The sequence below is a fragment of the Thermobia domestica genome, chromosome 14 (assembly GCF_964235325.1).
Source record: "Thermobia domestica chromosome 14, izTheDome1.hap1.1, whole genome shotgun sequence".
Classification (NCBI taxonomy): domain Eukaryota; kingdom Metazoa; phylum Arthropoda; class Insecta; order Zygentoma; family Lepismatidae; genus Thermobia; species Thermobia domestica.
Genome location: NC_137467.1, coordinates 7,208,347 through 7,232,325, shown reverse-complemented (window position 1 = coordinate 7,232,325; position 23,979 = coordinate 7,208,347). Strand labels below are relative to the sequence as shown.

General features: G+C 36.8%; 1 protein-coding gene across 4 annotated transcripts in view; it reads right to left on the bottom strand.

Moving 5' to 3' along the window:
* The window catches only part of LOC145669492 (uncharacterized), a 64,893-nt gene that overhangs the window by 33,766 nt on the left and 7,148 nt on the right, over nt 1–23,979 (bottom strand). For all 4 annotated transcript variants that reach the window (XM_081737670.1, XM_081737671.1, XM_081737673.1 and 1 more), the window contains exons 2-5: nt 19,222–19,507; nt 17,566–17,631; nt 13,805–13,952; nt 9,003–9,150 (exon numbers count right to left, since the gene is read on the bottom strand). In XM_081737670.1, the coding sequence (XP_081593796.1) occupies nt 9,003–9,150; nt 13,805–13,952; nt 17,566–17,631; nt 19,222–19,507 (648 nt within the window). The remainder of the gene's footprint in view (nt 1–9,002; nt 9,151–13,804; nt 13,953–17,565; nt 17,632–19,221; nt 19,508–23,979) is intronic.

Below are 23,979 nucleotides of genomic sequence, written 5' to 3'. Positions count from 1 at the left end.
TTTAATTTCCCTGACTTTTGGCACATTTTGAAGCATTTCCCCGACTCTCACAGACTCGTTTTAATTTCCTTGACTTGCAAGGATAATGTGAACCATGGATTGAGAGATATTCCTGTAATATATAAACAACGATTACAGAAAATACACACACGCATGTGTATATATATTTCAATCAATTTCAAATCACCCAGGCAATGTTGCTCAACATTTTGTATTTTTCTAATTTTTTAGTCATGAGTTCCCTATAGGGTGACAGTCACAAAACACTGTTTGAAAAAAAATTACCCGCCATAGTTTTTTTCTGGCAGCCATTTTTAAAAGACGTGATTTCCTAAAAGTTTAATTGCCGAGCTATTTTTAAAGATATCAGAATAATTCAAAAACCAGTGTGTTCAACATGAAATGAACTTCAGGTATACATTTATTTTAATTTTATGTATCATACAAGAGAGTTAGTCAAAGTCTTTAATGTAAAAACTCGGGAAAATGTTAATTTTGAAGACCATTAGTTTTATAATGGAAAGGAGACTCACTAATGATATGTCATTTCTACGTTGAATACTTATTTAACTACCGGCAGTATAAGTTTTAATCCTGAGAATGCACTCCTTTTTTTTTCCTAGAACTTTTCCAAAATGGCCGAAAACCTTAAAACATCAGTTTTCTCAGGTTAATATCTAAAGAGGGACTGAATGAAAACAACTGAAAATTTTACAGAATGTTCTTTGTACAAATAGGAATATCAAAAAAAAAAAAAAAAAAAAAAATGACCGAGATTCAACTACATTTAGTATAATAGAGCAGTGAATTTCAGTAAAAACGCTACCCTTCTAAATGCTCATGCAGTGCCAAGATAGCAAACTAGGGCTTGAAATTATTACAATTGACATTGGTCGAATGATGTTTAAATCAGTACAGACAATAAATGATCAAATATTTCTACTTTTAAATAACAATGGGCAGTGCTAACAATAAGTGAGGAGTCTAATTATTAAACGTAACTAACCGATACTTTCTACAGTGTTATACATGCTAACAAGTGTAATACAGTAAAAAATATAGGTAAGTTACGTTTAATAATTAGAATTTCTCACCTATTGTTAGCACTGCCCATTGTTGTATACACACAATAATGTATCTTTATGTATTTATATTTAAAACTTTAACTTCTTGCGAGCTGCAATTTTCATTAGAGAGTTAAAACAAACACAATATTTCATTGCATAGTATATCAGTTATGTTGTGTGTTCTACGAGACACTGTTGTGAGTTCCAACGGTCAGTTTTCGTACTATTTCCTTTAGAGGCACCCAAGCAGTATCTAAGCTTGCACAACTCTCAATGATTTGTTACATGATACTTGTATTTAAGAAACTTTAATCACTGACAAACGTATTCCTCCTACACTCATTATCTCTCTCTCTCTCTCTCTCTATATATATATATATATATAACAGATAATAAATACTTTTTCTTAATATAACTGTTTAAACGTATTGTTATGTTATTATTGAGTATTGTTTTCTGCTGATATATATTATTTCTAGTTATAAATTAGTTTTAATTATATATGTAAGGTAGGCCTAAATAAAAAAAATATAAATGTTTTAAATACTAAATATAGGTTAATTGTTTTGGAGAAAACTGTTTCCTCAAGTATGATTTAAACAAGCACTAGCTTGCTATCTTGGCACGGCATGTGCATTTAGAAGCGTACCGTTTTTACTGAAATTTACTGCTCTATTACTCTAAATGTAGTTGTCTTTTTATATATATATATATATATATATATATATATATATATATATATATATATATATATTCCTATTTGTACAAAGAACATTCTGTAAAATTTTCAGTTGTTTTCATTCAATCCCTTTTTAGATACTGACCTGAGAAAATTGACGTTTTAAGGTTCTCGGTCATTTTGTTAAAGCTCTAGAAATAAAAAAAAAAGGAATGAATTTTCAGGATCGAAACTTATACTGCAGGTAGTTATATAAGTATTCAACATGGAAATAACAAATCATTGGTAAGTCTCCTTTCCTTCATAAAATAATGGTCTTCAAAATTAACGATCTATACATTTTTTCCGAATTTTTACAGTAAGGAATTTGACTAACTCTCTTGCATAATACAAAAATTAAAATAATGTATACCTGAAGTTCATTTCATGCTGAACACACTGGTCTTTGAATTATTCTGATATCTTTAAAGATAGCTTGGCAATTAACGTTTTCGTAAACCACGTTTTTCATTAAAATTTGCCCAACCTCCATTTTAAAAATGGCTGCCAGAAAAAACTATGACACATATTTTTTTAAAAAAACAGTGTTCTATGACTGTCTACCTATAGGGAACTCATGATAAAAAAAATCAGGAAAATAAAAAATCTTGAGCAACAATTTTGTTTAAAATTGGGTGATTTGAAATGGATTGACCCTATATGAATAGTAAGTAGTTGTGTTTATGTATTAATGTTTGAAAATAGTTTATTGTAGTTATTTCCAACTGTCGTAGCAGCACGCTTTTACGATCGATCGGAGAAACTACGGGGAGAAACACGTATAGCAAAGGAGGGGTGGGGAGGGAAAGGTATCCGGTCAAACCAGCGCAAGGACAGTAAAAGCGCATGAACAAAAACCGCGCGTGGACAAAAACAGCACAAGCAAATACCGTGGACAAAACCAGCGCATGGACAAAAACCGCGCAAAGACAAAAACAACGCATGCAAATACCGCGTGCTCAAAAACAGCGCAAGGACAAAACCAGCACATGCAAATACCGTATGGACAAAATCAGCACATGGCAAAAACCGTGCATGCAAATACCGCGTGGACGAAAACAGCGCATGAACTAAAACCGCACGTGGACAAAAACGTATCAGCAGAAACCGTGCAAGGCAAAAACAGTGTATGCAAACACAGCGTGGACAAAAACAACGCATCGACAAAAACTGCGCGTGCACAAAAACAACGTATGCAAATACAGAGTAGACACAAAAAGCGCATGTACAGAAACTGCGCACAAAAAAAAAGTGTTATAAGAGATGCGGCGCAGACAAAACCAAAGAATGAACAAAATAACCTCGTTTTTAATTAGTAACTTGACCTTAGGTATTTCTTACATTATTTTCAAATGAAATTCGATACAGATCAATATATTTAACGGTTCTACACACCGTGGACAAAAACAACGCATGGACAAAAACCGCGCACAAACAAAAACAGCGCAAGCAAATACAGCGTGGACAAAAACTATACATGAAAATTTTGCACTAAGCTCGCTCGAACTCACTTCTTCCAACTGGGCTCGCGGTCACTTACCTCAATTGGGCTCGCGCTTCCGATCACTTCCCTCGACTGTTTTCGAAATCACTCGCGCTCGCTTGAGCTCGCGCTTACTATATCTCACGCTAACTTCCCTCAATTGGGCTCGCGCTCGGAATCACTTCTCTCAACTTAGCTCGCGCTCACTCGAACTCGCGATCACTTCCGCAAACTGGGCTCGAATCAATTCACTCGAATGGGCTCGAACTCACTAATCCAAAGTGGGCTCGTTTTCACTCAGACTCGCGCTCACTTCTCTCATCTGAGCTCGCGCTTACTGATTCTCGCGATCACTTCTCACAACTGGGCTCGCGCTTACTCGGTCTCGCATTAATTTCTCTCGACTGGGCTCACGCTCACTTATTTTATTGAGGCTCGTGCTCAATCATTCAGCCTGAGCCCGGCTGAGCGCAAGTGCCGAGCTCGCGAGTTTGGACACCTATGACAAAAGCAGCGCATGCACTGCCTGCAATGCACATCCTTTACTAAAGCAAATATTAAGGCAATAGGTATGACACTAATCTAGCAAAGCACACTAACTCTTGCGCTGAACCCGACTCTTGGCTAGATCGCACTGACTTGCATTGTTTCAAACCAGTGGCGAAGCGTGCTGTAAAAAACTGGGTAGACACACACACACACACACACACACACACACACACACACATATATATATATATATATATATATATATATATATATATATATATATATATTGTAGGACATTTGTTTTTTACTTTTATTTTTAATTCTAATATTTCGTACTGTATGAAGAATGCTGATATACACTAATCACTATTTCAAGTAAGATGATCCCTGTAAATTCATAAATATAGTATTAATGTTTAAGTTTTCAATATTCTTTGCAATATATGTTTACTCTGTTCCTTTAAGTATAACATTTTATAATTAATGAAAATCGGTGTATACCGCTTTTTTCTCGAAGTATAGTTTTCTGAATGATACCACATTTGCTAGAAATGGGCATTACTTCCCCATACCCTCTTTAGGGATAGTCATGTCTAAATTCCTTAGAAATGAGCTGTAAAGTAAAAAAAAAATCGATAGAAGTAAAAAACCTTATAACACCTAACCAAATACCTTACCGTCTTGTAAATGAGCTCCATACCCTGTTCTTCGTTTCGGCGAAAATATTAATAGCTCTTTCTTTGGATTCAGGTATCCTACAAAGCCTTCACACCAAGTTCTTTATTGTAAGCATACGTAATTCAGGAAGTGTCCGTAATTTGTCATGCTGTTCGTTAAGTAAGTTTTCACTCTTTTTAGGGCACTCATTGAATTTTTTTCAAAAAACTGAAGTTAAGGGAATGCTCAATACCATATTTAGCAGCTTTGCTGTTTCCTGATATACGCTTTGAAGGTCATTACTGAGAATATATTTCAAGTATTCGGGAAGAGTAATATGTTCGTTACTATCGGAACGTAAGTTGATAAGTTCATTCTTAAGCTGATCTGAGCAAAAAATATTAGAAAAGGTGGATATCAAATCATTCAGTTTGTGGTATGGAAGAATTTGTTGATACATACTAAATTTTCTATAATTTATTAGTTCTACAATGACCAGATTTTTGTATTTTTCAAATCTTTCATCTGTATAATTATTGAGCGAAGAATCTAATATAAATAAAATAGAGTATGCTTGTGTGTGTTTGTCTGTCTTTGTGCCTCTGTGCGGCCTGGGGATCAGACGAGTGGACCGAGTTATCAAAATTTGGTCACGGGTACCTTGGTCTAGGTCCCAGATCAAAACGAAACTTTTTTTTAATTCGAACCAGAATTTCAGGGAAACGGTGTTTACCGGGAGATGTAAAAGTACCTGTCACTCTCGCGAAAAACATAAAAGTGATAAAATTGCCAATACATCTCAACTTTTCATTAGGGAGGTCTTTTTTTTTTATTATTCTGATGTTGGAGACACATAGGGACAAAATATATATACTATGTTCTTCAAGAATACGTTATAACAATTTAACATTTTATAGAGGGAGCTTAAAACATGGTTTAAAATAAATACAAATAAGAAAAAAAAGCGGTCTGTTTGTCACTTACAAATCCAGTTTAAAATAAACAAGATAGGCAGCCCGGTAAACGTAGACAGAACAGCAACTGTCTTTTTGCAAGTACTACTACACAGCGCGAGTCTTTGGATTTTAATTTCTCACGTGGGTGTTATTCCTACGCTTCTATAGGTTGATGCAAGTTAAATGGATGCAGCAGAGAAATAATGTTCAAGGTTTCGCGAGACGCTTTGCTTTCTCTCTTTCATATGGAAGCATTTAAAAAAAAAAAAAAAAAAGCTCACAATAAATGATAGGAAATTTTAAGTTCAGAATCTTGAAATTACAAAATTTTAAGTTAGTAATTTACGCTTAATGGCTTAATACATATAAAATTCGAAAGAGTAGACGCTGTCTATCTTGTCTCTCCTCAAGCCTCGCCACTGTTTCCAACTTTACTATAGACTTCATCTTACTGCTAATTCCTACTAGTCAGGACTATACTAAGTCACGCGTTATGCAAAATGGGACAAATAGAACATTCAAGATATCAATGCGAAGAAATATTCACACCAGAACATCACGTATTATGGTGTCCATTACTGGAAGAACGGCTAGAGGAAAGAGATCAAATAAAAAGGAGAGAAATAAACAAAATTATAGCTAATGAGGAGGACTATAGAATATTAAGCAAAATAACAAAAGAATTATCAAAACAATATACTAGAACAAATTATTACAGTAAAATTGTAAACAAAACGGAGAAACACTGAAATAGGAATTATGTTTATAATAGTGTAGCTGAATGAAGAAGAGTGGCTGTGAATCTTTCTGGACCGGAGGACTCCTCCAGAAACGTCAGCATTCTGCATGTCCTAGAAAGAAACTGTATGGGTAGACTCGATATATCACCGAGTAAAACCGCATAGGAACTTCTAATATATCGAGAGAGTGTGTAGTTCGTTGCTTTCTTTGTGTGTGCACGTCGGAAACGATGTCGGAAAGTGTGTTTTGTGTAAATAGTAAATTTATAAATATCTTTAATGAAAAACTACCGCGGGGCAGAAGCACATCCAGTGTCCGCATTGCCGTAATTAAATGGGATGCGGATCTCACAAGGAACAGACATGAACGTATAATCCGGACACCCGAATCAAGCCTAGTCTATTCGATAAACACAACAAAAATATGTTCACGCACAAAAAGTTACATGCCATGGATAATTTAGTAAGTCCCTGGAGCCCATTAATCCTGTTAGCATTAAAAAAATTGTAGACTCGCAGTGAAAAAGCTATTGCATAAACACTGTTCATTGGAAAGTCATGCTTTATAGTTCATTCTATTCAGCATGAAACAAGTTCTCCGGAGGTGCTATGTGTTGGCGCTCACAACGTATTTGAACACGGAAAATTGGGATAATGTTGGGAAAAATTCTCTCTAAAAATACCTCCCATCAAATTTGGTCCCCTCAGGAGTGGCCCCGAATAAAAGCACACAATCCCAATCTATCTTGAAAAATACTATAGGGGGGTAAAAAATGAGTGTACCAAGTTTCGTTATGATACACGGAATAGATATGAAGAGAAATATTATATACCAATAAGCTATCTATATATACAAAACCGAACCGATGACTTGACCTATTAAGAGAACACAATATAAAAAGTATAAACGTAATACTATTTATTGAGATATCACGAATTGCAGAACGTTTGTTTTGGGAAAGGATATGCATTACGGGCCATGCATGCGCTGTTTCTGTCACAGGTGTACAAACTCGCGAGCCCGACACTCGTGCTCAGCCGGATTCGGGCTCAATAATTGAGGGCGAGCCGCCCGAGCCTCAATTATATAAGTGAGCGCAAGTCCGAGTACGAGTGAGCCCAGTCGAGAGAAGTAATTGCGAGGCGAACTCAGTTTGCGGAAGTGATTACGAGCCCGAGTGAGCGCGAGCCCAGTTGAGAGAAGTGATCACGAGTGTGAGCCTAGTTGAGGGCAGTGAGCACCAGCCCGAGTGAACACGAGCCCACTCAGGATTAGTGAGCACGAGCCCATTCGAGAGAATTGAGTGCGAGTCCGTATAAGCGCGAGTCCAGTTGAGAGAACTGAGTGCGAGCCCGAGTAAGTGCGAGCTCAGTTGAGAGAAGTGAGCGTGAGCGCAGAGAGGAGTACGAGCCCGAGTGAACGCGAGCCCAGTTGAGAGAAGTGGTCGCGAGCGCGAGCCCAGTTGAGAGAAGTCAGTTCGAGCCCGAGTGAGCACGAGCCCAGTTAAGAATAGCCCGTGAGTGTAAGCTCCAATGTGTGCAAGCCTAAGTGCGAACCCAGTCGAAAGAGGTGAGCGCGAGCCCAAGTGATCGCAAATGCAAGTGATTGCGAGAACAGTCGAGGGAAGTGATCGGGAGCACGAACCCAATTGAGATAATGATCGCAAGCCCAGTTGGAAGAAGTGTGCTAGAGCGCGAGCGAGCCTAGTGCAATATGTTCAACTATGTTTTTGTCTACGCTGTATTTGCTTGCGCGGTTTTTGTCCATGCGCTGGTTTTCCTGTACTGTATTTGCATGCGCTATTTTTCTGTGCGCGGTTTTGTCCACGCTGTATTTGCCTGCGCTGTTTTTGTCCATGCGCAGTTTTTGTTCATATGCTGTTTTTGTCCACGCTGTATTTACACGCGCTGTTTTCGCTCAACGCTCTTATTGTTTGCGCGGTTCTGACCTAGAACCAAGGGGAAGGGGTACGAGAATGGAATAAACAAATATTCGTAAATTAGAAGTAGTCACAGATCCACGATTGGTGTATATGCAAAACCATCTGTTACTCCATCGATGTGATTGTTAATCTGGCACCAGCACGTTCTTCAACGCCAGGCATGTTGACTGTTCCTTGTTCTCTTTGTGTAATTTACTGAGAATCAGAGAAACAAACATTGACGTCAAAGATCATATAGTTGGAAACAAATTAAATGAACTCTTTCCGTTTAACGTCCGACGACCATGTCCTTTTGGCAAAGAGAGACGGATGAGAAAGGCAAGTGAATGATGATGGAAGAATTAGTGGAATGAGAATATGGGAGGAAACAGGAGTACTCCTAGAAAACCCACGGACACGATGTTGTCCACCACAAACTTATTTGGCCGAGGATCGAACCAAAGACCGCACACACTAGAGGTAAGCGCTCTACCAGAGTCACTGTCCCAACTGCTAAAAAATCAACGTCTGACATAGCCTCGGTGTTGAAAAGTGGCGTTAAATGCAAACGAAATCCAAACACTTGTCATATATTAATTCAAAATCTTGAACATTTGTTAACAGAACTTGACAATTAAAATTAACCCTTGGCAGTACAGCTCACGAAGATCATGGCCAATAAGACAGCGCAACTTCAATTAGGTGATGCCTGGTCAGAGCCATTGTTTCTGGGGATTTCTAACTCGCATTTTGTTACCTCTTAATGCAAGAAGCTCCCCAGTTACATAACGAAAATTTTGTTTGATCGGGAATCGAAACACAAAAGCACGCGCGGCAAGCAGTCGCCTACACGGAGCACTATAAAATAATTTTAATACTGAAAGAAAATTTTACATTACACATTTATTTTTTGCACTAATCACAACTACGTTTGAAATAAAAGAAAGATGAAAAAAAAAAAACCACCTACCTCGTAACAGTAGATAGCTACTGCAAAATAGAATGGGAATCCTTTGATAGAAAATTCTTTTGGATGGAAGCGTGCAACATGATAATTTTCGAAATCAAACCAAAACACCACTCCAAATGCAAAGATATTGGAAACTTGTGCAAAGAGACTGCAAAGAAAAAGGAAAAAATAACAAAAAAATGTGGTTTAGACAGAGAGAGAGATAAACAGAAAGAGAGAGAGAACAAAAACAAGAGAACGAAATGTCACTCAAATCACAGCAAAAAAAAAATAATGCACACATATATTCAATAATAAAATAATGAAATTAAAGAACGCAAATCAAAATATATATATATATATATATATATATATATATATTGCGTGCAACAAACTTTTGCGTATGTTTTATCTGTAAAGAAATGGTCGCAAAATTTTTGTGTAAACTTAAACTTTCGTAATTTGCACTCTAATAATCTATACTTACTTATTGGTCAGCGCTACAACCCTTGAAGGGCCTTGGCCTCCCTAACCACTCTCCTCCTATTTCTTCTCGATCCTCTGCCTTTGTTCTCCACCCCCTAATTCCTAATTCCTTTACATCATCTTCTATGTCGTCTATCCATCTTCTGAGCCTGCCTCTTCTCTTTCGATTGTCTGGTTTTCCTACGAACACTGTTATCCGTTCTATTTTCGTGCATGTGTTGTGTATGTGTTGACCATCTTAGCCTTCCTTGTTTGATTCTTACAATTATATTTGGTTTCTCGTATAAATCTTCTAATTTTAAATTTGTTCTAATACGCTACGTGTTATTCTCCTTTATTGGTCCATATATTTTTCGCAGGATCCTTTCTCCTCTCTCGTGTGGTCATTACCCAACTTTGCGAACCATACATGAATATTGGTTTTAATATCATATTATACAGGCTTAATTAGTTTCTTTGCTGACGTTTCTGGATTTGAATACATTCTATAATGCGTAATAACATTTACTTCCGTTTATTATTATTTCTTGTCTCTCTTTATTGTCTTCGGTTATTATCATGCCTAGATGCTTCAACTTTCTTGTTCTTTCGATGTATGATCATATACATTTAAACCCTCTTCCTTATTGGTCCTTTTGGAATCTTCAAGTTTCATATATTTTGTTTTGTTTACATTTAGTTCTACCCCTGTTTCTTTTGCTATATTTTTCATTACTTCGTAATTTTCTTCTATTTGTGTGTTTCTTGTTTAGGAAATGAAATGAAATCTTTAAGTTTTGCGTCCCACGGTTATGCCGGTTAAGCTAAAGGAGACGGTGAAGGTGAGAGATGAGTGAAATGGTGAAATGAAGAAAGTGGGAGGAAACAGGAGAACCCCGAGAAAACCCACGAGCACGGTGTTTGTCCACCACAAAGTCCACACGGCGCGAGCTGGGATTGAACCAGGGACCCCAAGCACCGGAGGTGAACGCTCTACCACTGACCCGCCACGCCCCCGTTTCTTGTTTAGGATTGCTATAGTATCTGCGAACGCTAGAATTGGAGCAATTCTATTTAAAATGGTTCCTCTTGGGTTAATAGGGAGTTGCTCTATTACTTTTCCTAACGCTATGTTAGAATCTACTAATCTAAATTATTATGTAAAAGGGTAGAAGTTGACTGATTCACCATCGGCCAGGCAATACTACTATAGACTGAAACACAATATTTTGACAGGCTACTTTTTTTTTGTCACGGAACCATATGATAAACATTTCTCAAACACATATCTTAAGAATGATAAACTTAAGGATGGTAAAGGCGGGATTTAAATGTTCTGCCGAGAATTAATTATCTCATGAATCTCTGAAGTTAGAGAGATGAATCTTGGTGTACAGCCTCTTCATATACACAGGGTGTTAATGAACTATACCGACAAACTGTAAGAGGTGATTCCTCACATCAAAATAAGAGAAAACGTTCATATGGACCTATGGCGATAAGTGTATAGCTTCAGAGCTAGGGCTGTCCAAAGTCGCGAAAAAGCTAAACTTTAATAGGCCCTATTTCAAATTCCAGAAACTATGGATGGTAGTTCTTATCAGCTTAAAGGAAGCCACGCATACACAATCCAAAAGTGCATATTTCGTCAATTGTCAATAACTGTAGAGGGCATTCCCTACAGGATGTAATTCTCAGATATCTTTTCAATAGAGTTTTCAGATATACCCTGATTTCAAGAAGGGTCCAAAGTAGGCAAAAGATAAGCCTTGACAACATTAGACATCCCGTGCTTCGGAGGGAAGGCGGAAGTGTTAGAAACTTGCAGCTTCATGTTCCTTTGTGTTCGGAATAACGTGTGATGAAACATATTTCGTCACGGTATATTTCACATTTTCTTCACTTATAAGCGTGAAAGAAAACATCGCACCATGCGTTTTCCCGAGTACGAAAGGCAGTGCTGCTGACGATCCTTAACATTTCCGACATCGCTCCAAAGAATTCCGTGTTTACTGCTATCAAACTTTATCCTTTGCCTACTTTGAACCAATCATAAAGTCAGAGTATATCTCAAAATTCGGTTGATATCATGTCTGGGAATTTCACCCTACAGGGAATACTTTGTACACCAATTGAACATTTATGAATATGCATTTTTGGATTGCATATGCGTGGCTTCCTTTACGCTGATAAGGACCACCATTCACAGTCTCTCGAATTCGAAATAGGGCCTCTTGAAATTTCTTTTTCGCGAATTTGGACAGCCCTAGCTCTGAAACTATACACTTTTCGCCATAGGTCTATATGAACTTTTTCTCTTACTTTGATGTGAGGAATTACCTCTAAAGTTTGTTGGTATAGTTCATTAACACCCTGTATATATTTTTTGGCGCGAGAACTTTACCGCCATACATCAGATGTACTCCTGCCTAAAGCATAGAATTTGACGACAGCTGAATTGAGTTCTGAGAGGTACTGCAGATGATACGTCAATTTATAATTCTTAAAATTTAAAGCAAAAAAGACAATTTGATATATATAGGGTGTTTCAACAATTTTTTCCTTCCGCAAAAATTTTTACAGAGGTAGTTGGTGAGTACTTCAAATTATAGCCTGCAGCCTAACTCCCTCTATAGAAATTGTTGTATGAGTACTGCAGAAATCTGAAACATGTATTATTCGATAGCGCACATATTAGTTACTAACTGAAGTCTTGACCCGACTACGGAGGGTCCCATAGTTTTGGAGTTATGGACTTTTATTTATTTATTTTTTTTATGTGTTCGGCAGCCTATAACCTCGAAAGGAAGCATTTGTGACCCAGGTTAGTCTATACTTTTTGTCTTATCTTGGTGTCAGGAATCACCTCCCAAACGTTGTCGGTGTTGTTTTGAAACACCCTGTATATTGCATAGTATAAACAACAGTGTGGAAAGTGAGGCAAGATTTAGTTTTGTTTGGAAAGTGTAGACATAGAGGGTCAATGCAGTGACAAAAATTTGAAAGAGAAGGTAGTTTTCCAAATTTTGTAGTTATCTATACCTTATTGATATGCAAGCTTAAAAAAAAAAAAGAAAGAAAAAGAAAAAGAAAAAGGAAAACTAAAAACGCCATTTTTTGAAAAACGTTTACGAGGGTTAATCTACATCCTTCTCTGCTCAATTGTCGCTCAGTGAAAGCGTATATGTAATGCTCGTCGTTACTATTTCAACAAACGGGGGGCGCGGTGGCTCAGTGGTAGAGCGTTCACCTCTGGTGCTTGGGGTCCCGGGTTCGATCCCAGCCCCCGCCAAGTGAACTTTGTGGTGGACAAACACCGTGCTCGTGGGTTTTCTCGGGGTTCTCCCGTTTCCTCCCACTTTCTTCATTCCACCATTTCACTCATCTCTCATTATCACCGTCTCCTTTAGTCTAACCGGCATAACCGTGGGACGTAAAACTCAAAGATTTCATTTCATTTTTATTTCAACAAACAACTATGTAGCATACAAAACGGTCGTAAGTACTTTCAAAGTATGGTATTATCGGCGTTTTAAACGTTAGCATATCAACAAGCTATAATGAACTGCAAAATTTGAGAAACTACTTTCTACTTCAAATTTTTGTCACTGCACTGACCCTCTCTGTCTACACTTTCCAAACAAAACAAATATCTTGCCTCACTTTCCACACTGTTGTTTATACTATGCAATATCTATACTTTTTTTTTTTTTTTAATTTTAAGAATTATGTTTTGACATATCATCTGCAGTACCTCCAAGACCTCAATTCAACTGCCGTCAAATTTGATGATATAGTCAGGAGTACTTCTGATGCAGGACGGTAAAGTTCTTGTGTCAAAATAACAGGATCACAGTAGATGTTTACAAAAATGCGGGGTGTTCGAAAACTTTTGAGCGGTACTGTATATAAAAAGGCCACTCATGTTTCATTGTTTTTCCGCGCCTAAGGATGATGAGAATGGGAACATTTAAATAATACTCAAGTCTCTTCTATTTATTTATTCAGTAATGGCCAATGTGAAGATTTACTTATGTTGGAAGTGTGAAATTCGGTATATAAAGTCTTAATTAAAAATAAGGGAGATACGTAATTCCGCGTTTCTACGGGGAAAGGGGACAGACAATTTCTATAATATTCAAATCTTTAGTGTTATATTTATTACACCTTCTCTTATAAAGAATGTGTACTTCTGCAACTGACAAAATAAATTTGTAGAAACAAACTTTACATGATCTTTCAAAACAGGAAAGATTCCCGACATAAAATAATAATAATAATAATAATAATAATAATAATAATAATAATAATAATAATAATAATAATAATAATAATAATAATAATACAGAATTACGTACCTAAATACTGCTAACTTGTTCAGATGACGTAGCAACGTAAGTGTAAACAATGGTGGGAGCAGAATTAACAACCAATGGATATTGGTTAGTGAATGAAAATAATGGCTTAAATTCTCCATAATAAATATTAAATATGCACAGCAGAAACCTGGAAAAGATAAAGAATAAAAATGAATTATAATATTCATCTGAGAGACACTATATGACAGTTATCTGAGAGACACTATATGGATAGATATAATTCTCTTAGAGAACACACCATACAACGTACACAAAACCAAATTTTTTACTGAATACTACAAGTGACAAGTAAAGACATACACAGCATCCTAGTATAATGTTAAGATGGTGTGTGACGAAATTATGTAGCACTGCTAATATTTTGGAAACGAATTGGCTAAGCTAGATGGTTGTCAAAAAGTATTGGAAAGACCTTCATTCAGCAATGGATCGACAATTGTTGATAATGGTATGTATGTGTTTCGAATATAAATAATGCTCACCACTTCACTCATATGTTCCCATATCTTATTCTTGGTATCTGAGCATTTGAGATTAAGGAATAAACGCTTATACCTTGTTCTGAGAGATCATATGTTTAACTCCGTAGATATAAGAATTTCTAGAAATGAATATAAAATAAAATTTACTGTTCCCCCATCCCGCCATTAATCTTCTAGTATGTACAGAGCCAAGCAAGGTTCTTTTAATATGTCAGTTGTTTCTGGCTGTGAAAAATTTGTATCCAATAAGCTCTCCCTTCCAGCTGCGTGTGTGTGAGAGAGAGAGAGTTTATGACTTGGTTTAACAAACGGTTCTGCGAGCTCGAAATATTTTAACAGCCGGTTCTACCGAACCGGTGCGAACCGGCTCAATAGCACTATTGTATATGTATATCATGAATATCCAAAAGTGTAATTTTACACTTTTCGTAAGGCCATACGTTACAACAGGTTAGTCACATATCGTGCTATATAAATAATTAAAGTGCTATCTACGAAGAGAATTTCTACAAGGAGCGGATATAAATATAACAAATGAATAATTCCAAAGGTAATTTGGAGCGCAAATGTGAATTTTCTCGCAAGGCATTCCTTCTGTTTTACTCTAAAACTTTATAATTTTAAAAATGCTTGAAAGATGCGTTAATTTTGCATGTTTGTGATATGAATTAATTTCCCCTGCCCACAAGGTATGATTTTACTACATTGTGGTATAAATTAAAATGTGGCAATAAAGGGAATTACTACAATCTACAAGCTCGTGGTATTCTTTAGCGTAAGCGGAAAGCGCGTAAACTTTTGTTAGTTTCACCATTCAATTCCTGTACTTTCTGATACATCAGATCATATCTGCTAAAGTTCTGTTATTTCTTCATATATTGCTTCCACGTACTTCTCTCTGGCTCTGTCAGTTTCTCACCTCAATTCATTATTGAATCTTCTGTAGCCTTTGATGACCGTTATTTTTATTCTTCTGCGTTTCTCCAGTTTGTTAAGCATCTCTTCAGTTATCCATGGTTCTTTTGGTATTTTTTTTTTCCTATTATGCCAATGTGTGTCTAGTAGAATCTGTTGAACTTTTCCCCACTGTCTACCATATCGACCACTGCACAAAACTTCTCTCCAATCTCTTCTTTCACATTACTGTCCATATTTCTTAGTCATTCTAAATTCCATTTTCGATTTCTCTTTCCCTTTTTCCTTGTCTTTAACCAGGTTTGCACCTCCACGACTAGGAAATTGTAGTCTGAATCAATGTCTGCTCCAGGTAATGTCTTCTTGTCTCGTACACTATTCCTGAAACGCTGCTTGACGAGAATATAAACGATTTCGTAGCGTCTTATCTCCTGGATTTTTCCACGTGAACAACTTTGTTTCTCTCTTCTTAAACCATGCATTAGTCACCACTAAATCATGTTGCCTACAGAAGTCGATCAGCATTTGGCCCTGTGCGTTTCTTCTGCCTAGTCCGAATGATCCCATAATATAATTCTCAGATCCTTCTCCCACGACGCTGTTGAAGTTTTCCATTATTATGGCATTAACTTTACTTCTTCCCTCTTGATGCAGTACATTACTAATCTCGTCACATATTACTTCTACTTCATTGTCATCATGGTATTACTTGTATTACAACAATATTCATTAGTTTTTCACTTAATTTTACAAACATCAGCATTCCATTTTGGATACACTTTTGGCTATTTCGTTTATCACTGCTATTGCGACACCATTCTTGGCCTTAACATTACCCGAGTAGAATATTGTGTAGTTTCCCAACAGTATTTCACGTTTTTCTGACCATCGCACGTGACTCAAACCTATTAGCTCTCCCCTCGTTTTACACTTATCCATTTCCACTTATAAATTATCAAGTTTATCCAGCTTTTAGGTTCGAAGTTTCTAAGACCGAAACGTAAGTTATTATTTTGTCTTTGATGAGGCGACTATTTTACCTCCGGAATACGTTACCTCAAGAAGAGCCATCTTATATTTAGTATCCTTCCTCGTCCCTCCTGGGGAAAAAATAATGTGGTACTATTACCATTTCCTCTCTACATCTCTATGCCGTTGACCACGTTGTGGTTCATCCCCTTTTAGGACAGTTTCTTCTCCTAACAGCAAGAAGGTATCTGACTCCTAACCGCTCACCTACCCTCCGAGGAGAACATTGGCACCCTAAGAGGTTGATTTCTTATTCCGGGAATCAATCAATTCCCACCTACGTTCGCTGCCTAAGGCGTTGCCCATTTTCTCTCACGAGGACGGGTAGATTGGGATTTTTTGGAAAATAATATGTTATGGTTTCCGTATCTGAACAATGAAAACCTAAGTAACAAACTAATTCTATGGCCGATGGAACGCAGAGGTTCAATGTCGTATTCAAAAAAGCTCTCCATTGGTTTCTGTCCTTAGCTAACTGGATCCAGTTTCTACTTTATATTCCTATTTCTACGAGATCCATGTTAATATTGTCCTCCCATCTGCGAGTAGGTCTTGCTAATGGTCGTTTTTCCATTGGACTTTTAGTTAGAACTTTAAAAACGTTCCTACTTTCTTCCATTCTGGCTACATGACTTACCCACCTGAGCCTCCTAGACTTGATGACCCTAACAGTGTTTGGTAAACCGTATAAATTATGTAGTTCCTTATTATGAACTTTTCGCTATTTTCCAAGTTCTAATCTCTATAATAATACCGGTTCAAAATGTTAATAAATAATTAACAATTAATGTTAAAATTTACTTTTATTCGCTTCTTTCCAGATTTTTTCCACGGTATCAAAATGTACTGTTGCCAGGTTTTACTACTATCCGATATCAAACAAACGAAAACTAACTTCATGAAATAAGTGATCTCGTTGTGCCTATGTCCGAAGCTCTACAAAGTTATTAACATTTAAACCAACAAAGAAAGACAATGAAAAAGATAATTACTGACTTTAGTAAGAATATGTTCTGTATGTAATGTAGGGGCCGCGGTGGCTCAGTGTTAGAGCGTTCACCTCTGGTGCTTGGGGTCCTGGGTTCGACCCCAGCCCCCGCCAAGTGAACTTTGTGGTGGACAAACACCGTGTGCGTATGTTTTCTCGAGCCTCTCCCGTTTCTTCCCACTTCCTTCATTCCACCATTTCATTCATTAATCATCATCACCGTCTCCTTTAGCCTAACCGGCACAACCGTGGGAAGTAAAACTCAAATATTTCATTTCATTTCATTTTTTTATGTAATGTATGACAAACTTTCTTAAGCTACTTACCTATTTGGGACACAAGAATAGTAAAATCTACTAAAAGTTTGCCACCATGTCCTAATGCATAATAACCTGTAAAAAGAGACAATATTACTGTAAAAAGGGACAATATTAATGTAAAACAACAATGAACATATTCTTAGACAAACATTATGATAATTTATAAAACATGTTAAAGATCACATTTTAACGTGAATATCATGATAAATAATATTTACACTAGCAAGATTTCACTTGACTAAGTTTAAGCGCACATTTAGTCCGTTTTCAAGTGCATAATTGAACCAAAGATTGCAACTGCTTGTTGATGTTTGCAACGAATTACATCTTTCTGCTGAAAATTATAAATATATTTTTGGTATAATACGTGATTTGAGCTTTCTTCAGATGCACAACAAATTAAAAGGAGTTTTGAGAAATACTTTGTTGCTTACAGAAGACATACAAATGTAAGTTCCTTGTTCAAGTTCTACAATTGATAAAACTGACCAGATGAAAATTCAAGCCTACTCAATTGACATACTCTCACGGAAAATAACGATTACGCAATACTCAACATCAACATAAGTATTCTATTTGGCAGGTCACCTGCTCCAACTGAGAAGCTTCCATGTCGTGCCATAGCCTATTAAAATTTTACAATTAAATAATACTAGAAATCTTATTCTAAAAATACAACAATCACTCTTATTCTCCGTAAGTTGGCCACCTGTCTAAGTCGGCAATTTTTCAGTTGAACCGATGGTGGCCAAGATAGATAGGTTTCGCTGTAATAATAATAATAATAATAATAATAATAATAATAATAATAATAATAATAATAATAATAATAATAATAATAATAATAATACACTAGACTTTTGCTAATCCGGCTCACATCCAACCGAGCGAAGTAGCTCAAGTGGTAGAGCGTTGGCTTCGCATTCGGGAGGTCTTGGGTTCGAATCCCGTTGCCGACCATCCTGACTGAGGTTTTCCAGGGTTTCCCTCAGTCCTACCAGGCAAATGCCGGGATGGTACCTACTAAACAGGCCCTGGCCGATGCCTTCCCAAATCCTTTCCATTGTTATTGTTGTTGTATATCCAGTGTAAAATGGCCTCTGAGCTGTATCTGGTGATTGTTAAATAAATAAATAAATAAATAAATAAAAACACGTGCACAATGAATTATCGTGCGCATGCGTAACAATGCTTTATATACTGTACGTATTCGAAATTGTAGCATTCTTTACAGTTCGGAATCATGTCTTCTAAAGGGAAACACGTTACGCTAGACCTCAAGCAGAAATTTTAGATAAGTTAAATCGAGATTCTACGCAGAAAGCCATTGCTGCTGAGGTCAATGTTGAACGAGCAACTATTTATGACATCAAAAAGAAAGAAGATGCTATTCGACAGTATTCAACACATGGAAATGGATAGTGAGTTGGAAAAAATCAAATAAATGTCAGACACTCAATAATCCGGCACCCATATGTGCCAGGAATGGCCGGACTAGCGAGAGTCTAGTGTAATAATAATAATAATAATTTTCCTACACAAAAATAATTTGGTTGCCCTTTATTTTTTCTTAATCGCTCTACCAATTATATCCGTAATTTCCAGTTGTGAGTTTTAAATAAAGTACTACACTACCATATTGCAAAATATACTAGAACTTACCTATATCCCCATACGTTAGATGCATATCCGACTCTGAATACCGAATATTATTTATCTTAAACGACTCGTCGCTATCATCCTCGCTGTCGGTGAGCAATGGAAGACGAACAGTGACTCTATCCCCGTTGGGTAGATTGACGTCCGACAGTTTCGCCCTTTGTTGGAAGCTTTTTATATGGTCTCTTCCATGTAGGATTTGATATTTACAATCTATTATTATCAACATCGCTTTCACACTAAAGAACGCCACAGCACACATAATCAACACCCCTTCCATCACCCCAGCCTGTAACAGAAAAAAAAAAGACAAAATTAATTTCGAAACGCATTTATACAAAACACGATAATTTGACAGGTAAAATCGGGCAGATTCATTCACGACTCACCAACAGAAAGAGCTATTTTACACACATTTAATCACAGTATTTATTATTATTATTATTATTATTATTATTATTATTATTATTATTATTATTATTATTATTAGACTTCCAAATTATGTTCTGCATAAATATCGGGAGTCTTATAGAAGATCTACGTCTCTCTGTTGACAGACACCAGAAAGCTTAAACGGTAAGAGATATTGAGATCCAGTGTTTTGCAATAGATTCAGCATCCCACGAATAGGTTCCATGTTCTCCGTTAAGCCTCTATTGAAACCGGAGATGGTAGAAATCAACCATTTCCGGTTTTAACGTTGATCGCAAAAGAACAAAAGCACCTACAGATAGTGACAAGCAGTTTCTTGGAATCGATTTACCATCGCACGTAAACTTACTATAACCACTTGTAACGCTCTAACAAAAGCAGAAATGGTTGAAATTTACCAGTACTTCCGGTATCAATGCTGATCTTCAGTAAACTGAAACGGTAATAGATATCGAGAAGCGGTTTTTCAGAGTAGATTCAGCGTCCGAAGAATAGCTTCCATCTCCTCAATTATCCTTTTAACGAAATCGGAAGTGGTGGAAATGAACCGTTTCCGGTTTCAATGTTTATAGAATACAAAAGAAGAAAAAAAACTAAGATACAGAAACATTTTTTGGAATGAGTTCTACATCTCAACAAATATACAATCTCCACTTGTATAACTCTGCTAACACCGAAATTGGTAGAAATTTACTGCTTAACAGCTTCCATCACATACTATTCCTCTATTGTCACTGGAAATTATAAATCTGTTTCAATATTGAATTCCCACAGCTTGGAAGTCTACCAAAGTTTCACAACTATGAAACGAAACTCATTATTATTATTGGGGCCGCGGTGGCTCAGTGGTACAGCGTTCACCTCTGGTGCTTGGGGTCCCGGGTTCGATCCCAGCCCCCGCCAAGTGAACTTTGTGGTGGACAAACACCGTGTGCGTGGGTTTTCTCGGGGTTCTCCCGTTTCCTCCCACTTTCTTCATTCCACCATTTCATTCATTACTCATCATCACCGTCTCCTTTAGCCTAACCGGCATAACCGTGGGACGTAAAACTCAAAGATTTCATTTCATTTTATTATTATTATTATTATTATTATTATTATTATTATTATTATTATTATTATTATTATTATTATCAGCCCCAGCTTAATGCTACTTAAGATAGGCAGGAAACCTTCTTCGGTTTAGATGGTTGTACAGAGGCGAACAAAATCTTAAAACTTTTACGTCCGACGTTTATATGCCGGCTAGGCTAAAGGAGACGGTGATGATGAAAAATAAATGAAATGGTTGAACGAAGAAAGTGGAAGAACCCCGAGAAAACCCACGCACACCGTGTTTATCCGCCACAAAGCTCACTTGGCGCGAGCTGGGATCGAACCAAGAGCCCCATGCACAAGAGGTGAATGACTGAGGCGAACAGATCGGGACGAAATTGTTTCGCTACCTACATTATGAACAATGAACCATAATGCCTGTAAAGCATTATGGTTCATTCTTCATAATTTTTGCATAAATTTTAACCCCGAATCACCCCTTCCAATCGAAAATCGAGAAAATGACTTCATACGCAATTAGATTTAGTGAAGATAAATGTGTATATAATATTTGGTGTTCTTGGTGACGTAGTTATATGTGAAAATCTGACATCGGGACACACACGCTCACATTCTTTTGTACATTACTAATTATATATAAATCACATACTGTTTCAGTCGTCGCAGATGTAGTGGCTAACCCGTGTCTTCGGTACACGTGGTCCTGGGTTCGATTCCCGGCCGGAGAAGCACACAAAATTTAATTTCACAACCATTCACTTAAATTAACGATCCGTCTTCTTTAGCCCAGAGGGCATAACCGTGTGACCAGTGATGGCTTTAGTAGATAGGCAGAGTAGGCACGGGCCTACCCAAAAAATTTGAGAAATATATATAAATAAAAGATACAATGAGTAAATATATTTTCCACTATTTATATTAATGGTAGGTAATTATTTAACAAATAGCGTCAATTACTACTGTAAAAGTAATTTCCTTCTGTCATTAATCAATCAAACTTGTATATGTATCCATAAGCGAGGGAGCAGGCCTAACCAAAATTAAAATTCTAAAGCTGCCCCTGCGTGTGAGATGTTAAACTAAAAATAATAATAATAATAATTTCATTTTACACAACTGTTTCAAAGCTTCTCTCGCCTTTTCCTCGGTGTGAGATACTTTCACCCGTGCTGCTAAAAGTACGACATGTTTGATGGGATTTTTCATTCTGAAAAACCTGTAGTCATATGTTTAGCAGTGCAGCTGAAAAGTAAGTCATACTGAAGAAGAGGCGACAGAACGCTTGAAACAGTATATGTTATAATTTATTTTACGGATATGGTAAGCTGTATTTATCTTTTTAAATATTAAATATGCATTCTATACCACCCATTAGTAAATATCCTTCTTCCCCTACCCTTAAAGTGAGGGCTTATAGAAAGAGAACAATCTGCTGAAGGTATTTTTACACTGCTGAAACATACCAAGAATTGCAAGTTGTATTAGGTCAATGAAATTTACATACACAGAAGGAAGACTATGTTAAAAGACAGAAAGTTAATTTTATACAATAGTATTTCCATTTTAACATCCTTATTAATGTATACATGGCACGTGCTGTTTCAAAATTAAGTTTGAAACAGATTTATACACACCGTGACCAATCCAAAAGAAATACCGAAAATTCAGATTGACTTTATAAATTCCAGTAGAGAAATTTCTTAGAAATTTCCGAATCGTGTTAGAGACATGACACTTGATAATTTAGAATTAAGTAAAAGAAATGAAATCTTGAAATTTTACGTCCCAGGGTTATGCAAGCTAGGCTAAAACAGACGAGAAATGAGTGAAATGAAGAAAGTGGGAAGAAACGGGAGAACCTCGAGGAAACCCAATCACTCGGTGTTTGTCCACCACAGTTCACTTGGCGTAAGCTCGGATCGAAGCAAGGACCCCATACACTAGAGGTGAAAGCCGCGGCCCCGTTGGAATTAAGTAATTAACATTGGGACGTAAGAGAATTTGAAAATCTACGTTATCATCCACAATATGTAGACAGTTACATCATATTTTCTTACGTTGACACAATTTATAAAATACAGACCAACACAGGCTTTGTGTAAATTGTGCTGAGTCGGGCATATGTCATCATTCTCCGCAACTCGGGAAGCTCTGGAACACAAGTCCCCCTTTATAGAACTAATGAAATATATTTTACATATCTTGTTTTGCTTCCTTTTCATTTCTTATTCTTTTCTGTGTTCTTTGCCCCCACTGTTATTTTATAGTGTAGATTATTGGAAGAAATCCTTTTATGCAATCGCTATTTTGTTTAGTTAATAGTTTTCATCCGTGATCATTTGCTTTGTCGTAATTCACCTAGCTTGGCATATGTCACCCGAATTGGCGTGTGGCATCAGCCAATATGCTCGCAATGCCCTGTTACTAAACCTTCAGGGAGGAATATAATCATTCATAATTAATTTTGTTCGTATTTGTGAACAAGTATGAAAGATTAGATTCCTCCCTGAAGGTTTAGTAACAGCGCATTGTGAGCTTATTGGCTGATGCCACACGCCAATTCGGGTGACGCGGACTGTAGAACCGTGTCCCGCAATTCTAAAGTAGAAGACATAAAAAGTATATGATCTGTTTGCTGGAGACATACACAAAATCAACCTCGACAGAGAGAAAATCAGAAGTCAAAGAGAAATAGATAATCAAAGTTGTAGATGGTTTCTCACGCAGAAAACATCTTTAGTAGGCTCTAAGTGTATGGTGTTCAAGTATTAAAGAACATGAAATGGAAAGCAAAAACAGCCGGATATGGGAAAAAGAAAAACTTGATGGAATATCAAATCTTCACTGTTTTATTTTTAGGTTGTAAAAGAAATACTTCATACAGTTTCTAGACAAATATGCATTACTGAAAGACTATGGTAAGTTGTTTTCATTTTTCTTTCTTTCTTAAGTTTAGTTAGAAAATAAAAGATGAGGAAAGGCGTTGCCTCCCGCCGCCACCCAGATCCTTCGGCACACAGAACCCCTACCCACTCCACGCGATCTTTAGCCCGTAGAGTCCACATCCGAGCTCCCTTGTACAGGTAACTAGTACAAGTAAAGTGATTTTCTGGACGTCATGAAGAAAATAAGAACTTATTCAAAGCATTGTAGGGTTAACTGCCGCAGATGGCGGCCTCAAAATCCAAAATTTACCAAGAAAGGAACAGAATCAGACGAAATGTCACCATGCGAGTATCAAAAACAGTAATAAAAGACATCAGTGTAGGGTGA